Consider the following 10,091-nt stretch of genomic DNA (forward strand, 5'->3'; position numbering starts at 1 on the left):
GGCCCTGGGCATTGCCCAGAGCCTGCTCCAGCAGCTCGGCGCGCCGCCGCTGGTCCTCGATGGCGCCGCGCAGCAGGGCCATCTCTCGCTCCAGCTTCTCCTGCTCCTGCTGCTGCTCGTAGCCTGCGGGGAGCGGGCCGGGAGCTCCATCAGGGACGGACGGCGGCCCTGGCTGGCCCCGCCGCTTCTCATCCCCTCGGCAACTCCGGGAGTTGGGGGCCGGTGGGAACCCCCTGGCACGGCAGAGCAAACTGAGGCTAGGTTAAGTCAGGGGCAAAGGGCAAAGCCCAACCCTGGGACCCTGAGGGTAACAACCGGGCTAGGCTGCCGCTCTACTGGGACACGGCGCTGTCACCAGGCAGCCCCAAACACTGTCTGCTTGTGCCACGTGCCACCGTTTCTGTTTTCTTTTTTGGAGTCAGAGTCTCACTTTGTGGCCCAGGCTGGAGTGCAGTGGCACGCTCATGGCCACTGCAGCCTCGACCTGCTGGGCTCAAGCGATCCTTCCGCCTCAGCCTTCCAAGTAGCTGGGGCTACAGGTGTGTGCCACCATGCCCGGTTAATTTTTTGGATTCATTGTAGAGGCGAGGTCTCGCTAAGTTGCCCAGGTGGGTCTCGAACCCCTGGGCTCAGGCAATCCACTCACCTTGGCCTCCCAAAGTGCTGGGATTATAGGCGTGAGCCACCGCGCCCGGCCTGTTCTTTCTTTTTTTGAGTTGGAGTCTCACTCTGTCGCCCAGGCACCAGTGCAGTGGCACTCTCACTGCTGGGCTCAAGTGATCCTTCCACTTCAGCCTCCCAAATAGCTGAAATCACAGGAACATGCCACCATGCCCGGCTAACTTTTTTTTATTTATTGTAGAGGTGAGGTCTTGCCAAGTTTTCTAGGCTGGTCTCAAACCCCTGGGCTCAGGCAATCCTCTCGCTTCCACTTCCCTAAGTGCTGGGTGTTAGTGGGAGACACCCCGCCTGGCTGAGATATCACCACTTCCGAAACACCTTCACAATTTCCCTTGAACTTTGCGAGGACAACTATGACGCCCATTTACAGAAAAAAACACCTGCAGGCTCAGGTAGGCTGTGCCCTGGTCATCACTCAAGGGGGAGAAGGAAGGAGGGGAATCGAGAACCACGTGTGCTGTGCTATGAGCCAGGCATTAGGTGGGGTGTGTGACCCCCAACTTACAGGGGAGGCAACACAGGAGGTGAGCGGTCTGCCAAGCGGGATCCCAAGCTGGCCTGATTCCACAGCCCCAGGCTGCTTCTGGCTGTGCCGTGAGGTGTTTGCACCTACGGGCACCCAAAGTGGGCCCCGGGGCTCCTTCTGGGAACCAGGCCTCTCCTGTTAGGGCCACATTTCCATCCGTGGAGACCCCTGAGATGTGGGCAGCCAGGCTCAGGAAAAATTCTGCAGCACAATGAAAATGACTCAGGTCCAAAGATTTGTGTCTGACAGTCCTGCTACCCTGACTTTTAAACCATCCCAGGGAAACTCTGCTCAGAGACCTCCACCAAGTTGCCGAGACACACACCTGCCCCTCGGGACAGCCAGGGCTGTGGGGCCACTTAATGAACCCAAAGCCACCGTCTCTAGAGCAGCGGTCTGATTCAGCGGCACACGGGGTCACTGAACACTGGAAACGTGGCTGGTGAGATGGGGGGACCTGAGTTTTTAATTTCATTTGGCTCCCATTAATTTCCGTCTTGGGGCCACGTGTGGCTAAGGACCCATCAGACAGGACAGTGCAAGTTCTGGAATAAAAGAGGGAAGGCTTGGGACCCTGGCCTGCAGGAGGGAGGACTCATTTACTCAGGGCCCTGGGGCAGGGCAGGGAGGACACGGGTCAGCTCTTGGCTCACTGTGGATTTTTGAAGACTGAGCCTAGACTGGCCTCCTTCCCTGGCGTGGAAGAGAAAGATGGGAAGGCCAATATTATCGAAATTCATCTGTTTGTACTCTGAGATGGTTTAGCATTCTGTGAGTGGGGTGATGGGCAGAGAGGTCTGGGCTCAGAGCCTCCCCCATGTAGGATCGCCGAGCCCCCCGGCTTACAGGGTATGCAAGGCTTACATCTCATCCTAGCCTTGGCATGACTCTGGGAGGAGACCCTGAGGCTGGAGAAGGAAAAAAACATGCCCAAGGGGGCAGAGCCAGATTCCCAGGATGGGCAGGGTCTGCCCCAAGGGGCTGGGGGCCGTATGGGTTGCCTAGGAGGAAAAAAAATTGATGGCACTGTGATAGTGGCCACGCCTCCCTAGTGCAGACTGAGGACCGGCCAACCTAAGAGACATCTTCCCCGAGAATTCCGCCTATTACCCGCAGTCCTTTAAAACGGCTATTAAGGGGCAAGAAAGAATGGGTCTGGTTTCCCCTCCCTCGGGGAGGAGGGGTCCGTGGACCCAGCCTTCTGCTTCCAGAAACTCCCTGCAGCCCTGTCCACCCCCTGAGGCCCTGGCGGGGCTGGGAGGCTTCAGGCCCTGGTCATCCCCAGCCACGAGGACCCCGATGAAACCAGGGGCCTGTGGGGTTCTCAGAGAGGAGAGCTCCCCGGCAAGAAGCCCGCCCGGGTGGGGGTGGGAGAGGGCAGGAAGGCAGGGGAGGCGCGGAGGGGGCAGGGGGACGTCCCAGTCTCCCTTGGTGTCCGTGCTCCCTCTTCCCAAAGCGGTGCTGTGTGCATGGGAGGCAGCGGCGGGGGGATGGGGGGGCGGCCCGGAGCGGAACAGCCAGTGGCTCTGGAATGCCAGGCATCCAGGTCACCCGCGGCTGCAAGATTAATGGCTCCAGCAAGGAGCCAAGAACAGCCTGGCGCTGGGCCGCTCCCCGGGGAGCGGAAACACCTCCCTCCTCACCCCCCCACCCTCTGCAAGCTCCCAGAAACCCGCCCCCTGACTTCCTTTCTCCGGCAGAGCCAGGCTCTAAAAGGTCCCCCCTGCTCCATGGACACCCCCTCCTCCCCGATTCCCAAGGGCAAGCCCCAGGGCGGTCCCCACCCCTTCCTCCCTCGCTCCAGAGACCCTGGCCTCCGCCACCTCATCCCGTCCAGCCAGAACAACGTGGCCCACCTCCTGCCTCTGCCCTCTTCTCTGTGCTTTGACCCCCCCTGGAAAGGGGTGCTGCGAGAGCTTAGTCTTCAGGCTGCTCCTCATCGCCAGACCTTCCCCCCCACCTGCTGTGACACCCACAGCAGAGTTCCTTGACCCTCTCCTTCCCGTGCCATTTCTCCCGCTGCCAGCTTAGCCCTCCCTTGGCCGCCCCCCCCCCCATGCAGCTCCCTCGAGCCATCCTTGCTCCTGGGCTCCTGGCATCCCCAAAGAGCCTCTCCTTGGACCCCGGGGACCTGGTCACTAGTCTCTAGGACCACGGAACACCTTTGTTCTCTTGAGTAGTGGGAAGTGGCACCTTCTCTTGACAGATGAATAAATAAGTGAATGGACTAGTCAATGAACTTATCGTCCCTTCAGGGATGCCTGAATCACACCCTTTAGAGAGAAGCCTCTCTAAAACAGCTTTCCTTCTTGCTATGCGCCAGCCTTCCCTTTATATTTATTTAGAGACAGGGTCGTCTTTGTCGTCCAGGCTGGAGTGCAGTGGTGTGATCACAGCTTACTGCAGCCTTGAACTTCTGGGTTTGAGTGATCCTCCCACCTAAGCCTCCCAAGTAGCTGGGACTAAAGTGCATGCCACCCCGCCCGGCCCATTAAAACAGATTTCTTTCTGTAGAGACAGGGTCTCACTATGTTGCCCAGGCTGGTCTTCAATGACTGGGTCAAGGGATCCTTCCTGCCTCGGACTTCCCCAGTTCTGGGGTTACAGGCGTGAGCCACCGTGCCTGCCCAGAACCCGTTTGGAATGCACCTGTTGGTTAAGCTCTGGGCCCCCATTGTTTGCCGTCAGGCTGCCATATTGTGGCCCAGCTCACCTTCTCTCCAGCTTCTCACATGCCCCCAGGAACCCTCCACCTTTCTGTTGCCAGGAACTCTGGGGAATCTCTCAGACTCCTTCGTCTCCTCCACCCTGCCCGTCTCCAGGGCTACCCTGCCCTGCCACTGTCCGATACACCTCCGCTTCTGACCAACTTGTGTTGATGGCCAGCACCACCGCCCGGCAAGCCACTGCTCCCAGCTTTCCCTCTTGGTATCAGTTGGTCTGGTCTTCCCAAGAGATACAGAATCGGATTTAATTCTTTTTTCTTTGAGTAGGAGTCTCACTCTGTTGCCCAGGCTGAAGTGCAGTGGCACGCTCACAGCCACCACAGCCTCGGCCTGTTGGGCTCAGGTGATTCCTCCACCTCAGCCTTCCAAGTAGCTGAAGCTATGGGCATGTGCCACCATGTCAGGCTCATTTTTTGATTTATTGTAGAGACGAGGTCTCGCCAAGTTGCCCAGGCTGATCTTGAGCTCTGGACTCAGGCAGTCCTCTCGCCTCCGCCTCCCAAAGTGCTGGGGTTACAGGTGTGAGCCACCCTGTCCAGCGGATTTAGTTCTCTGGAAGCCAGACCCAGTCCCAGTCCCAGACCCAGTCTAGTTTTAGGTGTGCAGTAGGCACTCAGTAGACCTGTGCCCAGAGTACCACTTTACAAAGTGGAGGGCCAACCCTCCATGCACTGCAGGACTGCAGTGGTCCCACCATCTGCATACCTGGCCAGGCTTCCCAGTGGGACCCTGTACTCACTCTGAGCAAGCAGCTTGGCCACCATGTCCTGGCTGCCGGCCTGGGCCTCCTGCGTCCTGCTTGCCAGACGGCGGTTTGCAGACTCCAATCTCTCTGTTTTAAACGAAAGAATAGACATTTTGGTGTCACGTGAAGCTGCCGCCCTGGGGTTTTCCCTGAGGTCCTATCTGTGGGACTGCACCCTCCAAGCTAGGCCTGGACGTCCAGAGAAGCCCCAGCTCGGCTCAGGGCCCAGTGAGGAGGGAGCATCCTCCATTAAGAGCCATCTGCTGTGCCTGAGCCCACGGGTTCGAGACCCGCCTGGCCAACTTGGTGAAACCTCATCTCTACAATAAATCAGAAAATTAGCCGGGTGTGGTAGCGCGCGCCTGTAGTTCCAGCTACTCGGAAGGCTGAGGCGGAAGGGCCGCCGGAGCCCAGCAGGTCGAGGCTGCGGTGGCCGGGAGCGGCCACTGCACTCCAGTCTGGGCGACAGAGTGAGACTCCAACTCAAAAAAAAAAAAAGAGCCACATGCTGGACCACGTCAGGGAGCTCTGTGGGGCGGATTCTGGGTCCGGAATAGAGACAAGCATGTCTCCACCAGGGTGGCCCCAAGATGTTTCAGCCTGGACCCTTCCAAGTCAATTTATACTTATTTAACAGAGAATCTGAGCCCGGTGCGTTGGCTCTAAGCACTTTGGGAGGCGGAAGCACGCGGATTGCCTGAACTCAGGGGGCCGAGACCAGCCTGAGACAACGTGAGACCTTGTCTCTACAATAAATCAAAAATTAGCTGGGCATGGTGGCACATGCCTGTGGTTCTAGCTACTTGGAAGGCTGAGGCAGAAGGATCGCCTGAGCCCAGCAGGTCGAGGCTGCGGTGGCGTGAGCATGCCACTGTACTCCAGCCTGGGTGACAGAGTGAGACTCTGACTCAAAAATGAAAAACTCAGTCTGAATTTCCTCCCGGAGCAGAGGCACCATGCCCTCCCCCATCACTCCTATCCTCTCACAGTGTGCCCTGCTCTCACCTCTAAGGTCCCGGTTGAAGTCCTGCAGTCTCCTCATTTCACTGTCCATCTTGTTCCGCATGGTCTTCTCCAGGGCCTCACGCTTGGAAGAGGCCCTGGTCAGGCTCTCGTGGGCCTCAGAGAGTCGCTGGATTTCGCTTTCCAGCTACAAGAGGAAGACAGCCAAGCTGAAGGAGGGGCAGGCTCCCAGAGGGTGACCCAGGATGGTCGCTACTCTCCGGCAGAAGAGAGAGAAATGGAGGACACAGGCAGGAGCAGACAGGGCGCTTGGCTCTGGCGGGAGGGTCAGAGGCTTGTAGCCTCCCGAGGTGGACCAGACTACCAGGACCAGCGAACAAGGGCCCATCAGCTGCCCCAAGGGCCAGGGCCAGGTAGGAAAGCAGCATTCTACTTCTGGCTGGCTTTGGCCAAGAAATCTGAGCACAGGGAGCCAGGCGTGGGCACAAAAGGCTTCAGCCGTGTCCTGGCCGGCTTGACTTCCCTGGGACACCACAGGACAGTCACGGGAGGCTTGAGGCCACCTGCCGAAGTCTAACCTTAGCACAGAACTGGAAAGCCTTCACCGAGAAGGCAGGCACCAAACCCAGGTCCCATCCGCCCTGGCCTGAGCCTCTGCTCCTCCAGTGCCAGCCAGCCACCCACCCAGAGGCCAGCCTGGCCCCGGCCGCCCCTCCCTCTTGGCTGCCGGCAGGTTCCGCACGTGCTCCCGGCTGGCCTGCGATTCCAGCACGTCGCTCGGTTTTTTCCAAGAGGAGGGGCTTCCTGGTTGGCCGGGGCTGGCTTGGAACAGACTTGCTGTTGTGTGGGGGACACAAAGGCCTCTCTGTGGGAGGTGTCCACAAGAGGGGGTGTGTGCAGGGCAAGGGTGCGAGTCTGCAGCGAGCTGGTGAATGGGCTCTTTCTAATCACCCCTGGCCAGCAACTGCTCGTGCTCCGAGTTTGCTCCGCCACCCCTCGGCTGTTCCCCAGCTGTCGCAGCCGGCTCGGGGGGTGCCTGAGGGGTGAGGGAGGTGGAGGACAGAGGGCTGGGGGGAACTCCAGCCGGACACAGGCTTCCAAGCTCCTGGGCCTCCCCGGGCCACCCACCTTCCCCCGGCCGAGGCCCCCACCGGGCCTACCTTCTCAATGCGGCCAGCCTTCTCTGCAGAGCTCTCCAGCTCCCTCTGCAGCCTGGCATTCTCCCTCAGCAGGGTCTCCATCTGGGCCAGGTGGGCGCTGCCCGCGGCGGCCGAGGAGGCCTGGGCACTCCCCGGCCCCTCCGCCCCGGGCGGACTGAGGGAGCTCAGGGGGCCATGGCCGAGAGCAGACGGATGTGGGGGCAGAGGGTACTCCTGGGGCTGCTGCAGGTACTGGTACTGCTGGTGCTGGAGGAACACGGGGGGCACCTGGGACTGCAGGATCCTGTGGACAGAGGAGACGGTGCCAGAGACCGCCAGGCTCTACGGCTCCCTCCCCAGCCCAGCCCCCTTCTGGGCACACTGGCAAGCCTCGCGATCATGAAACGATTCAAGTGACCACTACTCAGCCTCCCCAGGGGCAGACAGGGACCCGTGGAGAATGGCCCTTTCCAGATGGTGTCTGTCTGAGGCTCTCAGGGCCGGGCAGCAGGACCGGAGGGCATTCACGGCAGGACGCTTGTCTTGTGCCTAGCCTCGTGGTGGCTAAGGCCTCGGGGATCAGCCTGAACAATCCTGGGCCTCCCAGGAGACGACTGCTGAAATATGGCATCTTAAAATCAGGCATGCTGGCACTTCTAGTCAACAGAAGGTCCTCTTTGGGCCTGGAGGCCACATCAACGATGAGTGGGCACCCCGGCTTCCAGGCCTGGGGCCACTCGGAGACTGGGCCCCAGCAACGGCTCCGTGTCCACTCTAAGCCGCCAGTTTTAGGACTGCCAAAGCAGCACACTCAAGCGTCCCCCCCTATTTCAGGCCCTGTCACCCCCTGCTCAGGTGAAGACTCCGGTTAAGGTTAGAGCAGTGAAACGGATGTCAAGGTGAGAGTCAGGCCAATGGGGGTTCAAATTCCGGTTCTAGCTGCTGAACCTTGGGCGAGTGCCTCAGCCCCACAGGTGGGGTCTTCCTCTACCTCATACGAGGGTCTCCAGCCTCCCCGGGTTGGCGAGGACCACAGCACGAAAGGCCCGGCGGAGGGCTGGGCAGGCAGCGGGCACTCCCAGGACGGCCTGGCCTGCGCCCCTCCTAAGAGGACCTGAGCTTACTACTTTCAGTTGAAGGAATAAATGTGACCCAAACCCTGGGTTTGCTTGGGCGCAGGCACCACCTTTGGACGACCGCGGTAGCTGAGTTTGGGGGACAGTGTTCTACCGGCCACTGGCACTGATGTGTCATCACCTTCAGGCGTGCTGAGGGAAAGGCTTGCTTGGAACAGACTTGCACAAGAGGAACGGGGAATCCAAGGGCCTTTTGGGGGCTCTGTGACTGCCTTCATTGCACAGAGAATTTCCCAAGTCCCAGAAGCCCTACCATTTCATTCCGCTGCTGGGCCCATCACCTCAGCACGCAACTCTCTCACCCCTCTCCTGAAGCCTCCCGCTCCCCAGCTCTCTGGAGGACCCTAGGCTAAAAGAGAGATCCACCCCTAGTTCTCAACGAATGACCTTCCTCCAATCAGCTGAGAGGCTGGGAGGATGTCTTTCTCCTCCGACCCCAGGTAGGGCTTCCAGTAAGAGCTGGGCAGAGGGTCCCCGCGGGCGTGTCCAGACTCTCTCTCCACTGCTAAGTGTGGCCGTGCTCCGGGTTGCTTCAAGAACATGCTCCCCGCCGCACGGAGCCAGACAGACACAACTGGCATTCTTTGGAAATGACTTAGCTCCAAGAAAAAATAGCGGCTCTTTTCCCTTCATACTTGCTTTCCCTCCCTGGACCCCCGCCCCCAGCTTTTTTGTTCTCCTGTGAACAGTCTGCTTCCTTGCCACAATGATTATCTTTTCCTGACAGGGTTCAGTAAGGCTGGCCCAAGAGAAGAAACCACGACTCAGCTTCCGACATTCTTCCCGACCTAGCCCTGAGAAGGCAGATAAGGTGGGAGTCGGGAGGCTCCGTTCTCTGGCTCCTCCATACCAATGTCATCGCGTCACTGGTTTCTCGAGAGCAGGGACAGGCGTCTTTCCCGGGAAAGGCCAAATGGTGGGAACGCGGGTGACTACACGGAGTCTCAGCAGGCCTGGAGAGAGCCAGACTTCGACCTGGGGCCACGGAGGGAGGGTCTCAAGTCCTCGGGCCCCTCTGGTGGGGTCTCCCGGATACCCGTGGGGAGGGAGAGATGCAGCAAGGACAAGCAATGTTGGCTCAGTCAGCTTCTCTGAGCGAGAAGGCCAAGGCCAAGGTTTCTAGGAACCAGCATTTCTGCACACCTGTGGCTTCTCTGCACACTCACAATCAGCCTCCAGGTCCCTAACCTGACCAGCAGCTTCTCCTGAGCTTGCCTGGACCCACAATCCTCTCCCATTACAGGCTGCAGGCACATGGAAAACCAGGAAAGAAAATGAACAGCAGAGACGGGCAGTCCCTGCCCTGGTGCAGGCGAGAGAGGGGTCTCTAAGGGGTCCGCCTGGTCTTTCCAGTCTCCAGTTAGGAATGCCTCCCCAGAATCAGAGAAAACAGGCTGTCCACATTTGCTTAAAAAACTTCCAGAGCGGCCGGGCTCGGTGGCTCAGTCTGTCATCCTAGCGCTTGGGAGGCTGAGGCGAGTGGATTGCCTGAGCCCACGGGTTCGAGACCCGCCCGGGCAACTTGGCGAGACCTCGTCTCTACAACAAATCAAACATCAGCCGGGTGTGGTAGCGCGCGCCTGTAGCTCCAGCTACGTGGAAGGCTGAGGCGGAAGGATCACCGGAGCCCAGCAGGTCGAGGCTGCGGTGGCCGGGAGCGTGCCACTGCACTCCAGTCTGGGCGACAGAGTGAGACGCCAACTCAAACCCCCCCCCCAAAATCCCCCAAAACTTCCAGAGCAGAGAAGGAGGTCCTGCCTTCTTCCTGCTATATTTGGAAGCGGGTTGGCAATGATTCCTAACCTTATCTTTAGGAAATTCTTTCTGAAATCTAACCTTTAACCCTCCCTGCAAGTCACAACCTCTGGGAGCCCCGGTTCCTTGAACGCTGGAGCAACAATGGTGTCTAGCTCAGAGTTAAGGCAAGGGGCAGTCACCAGCTTCTTAGGGACCTCAGCTAAGTCCCTCCCTCCGCCCCAGGCATGAGCTCTCCCCCAGGAAGGTGGAGGTGGGGCGGGGACCGTGCCAGCTCTGACAAAAGGTGTCCTGGAGATCAGCACGGGAAGAAAGCCAAGAGCCTGTGAGCCCCATGCCGGGGAGTTACCTGACTTCCGCATGCTGGAAGTGGGGGCTGCCGCGGGCCCGGCGGCGCGGGGCGGGGGCAGCAGGGGCGGG

The 10,091-nt window shown here is 59.5% G+C and overlaps 1 protein-coding gene across 2 annotated transcripts in view; it reads right to left on the reverse strand.

Moving 5' to 3' along the window:
- The window catches only part of AMOTL2 (angiomotin like 2), a 17,511-nt gene that overhangs the window by 6,572 nt on the left and 848 nt on the right, over positions 1–10,091 (reverse strand). Inside the window, exons 1-5 of one of the 2 annotated variants that reach the window (XM_021707593.1) lie at positions 10,021–10,084; positions 6,802–7,084; positions 5,684–5,828; positions 4,673–4,765; positions 1–123 (exon numbers count right to left, since the gene is read on the reverse strand). The exon at positions 1–123 is cut by the window's left edge and continues 191 nt beyond it. In XM_021707593.1, coding sequence (XP_021563268.1) covers positions 1–123; positions 4,673–4,765; positions 5,684–5,828; positions 6,802–6,882 — 442 coding nt within the window. In that variant the 5' untranslated portion in view covers positions 6,883–7,084; positions 10,021–10,084. Of the gene's footprint in view, positions 124–4,672; positions 4,766–5,683; positions 5,829–6,801; positions 7,085–10,020; positions 10,085–10,091 lie in introns of those variants that run through there. The other variant, XM_021707592.1, reaches the window with a different exon arrangement.

The sequence above is a fragment of the Carlito syrichta genome, unplaced genomic scaffold, assembly GCF_000164805.1.
Source record: "Carlito syrichta isolate Samal-C Ts95f unplaced genomic scaffold, Tarsius_syrichta-2.0.1 Scaffold120558, whole genome shotgun sequence".
NCBI classification, from domain to species: Eukaryota; Metazoa; Chordata; class Mammalia; order Primates; family Tarsiidae; genus Carlito; species Carlito syrichta.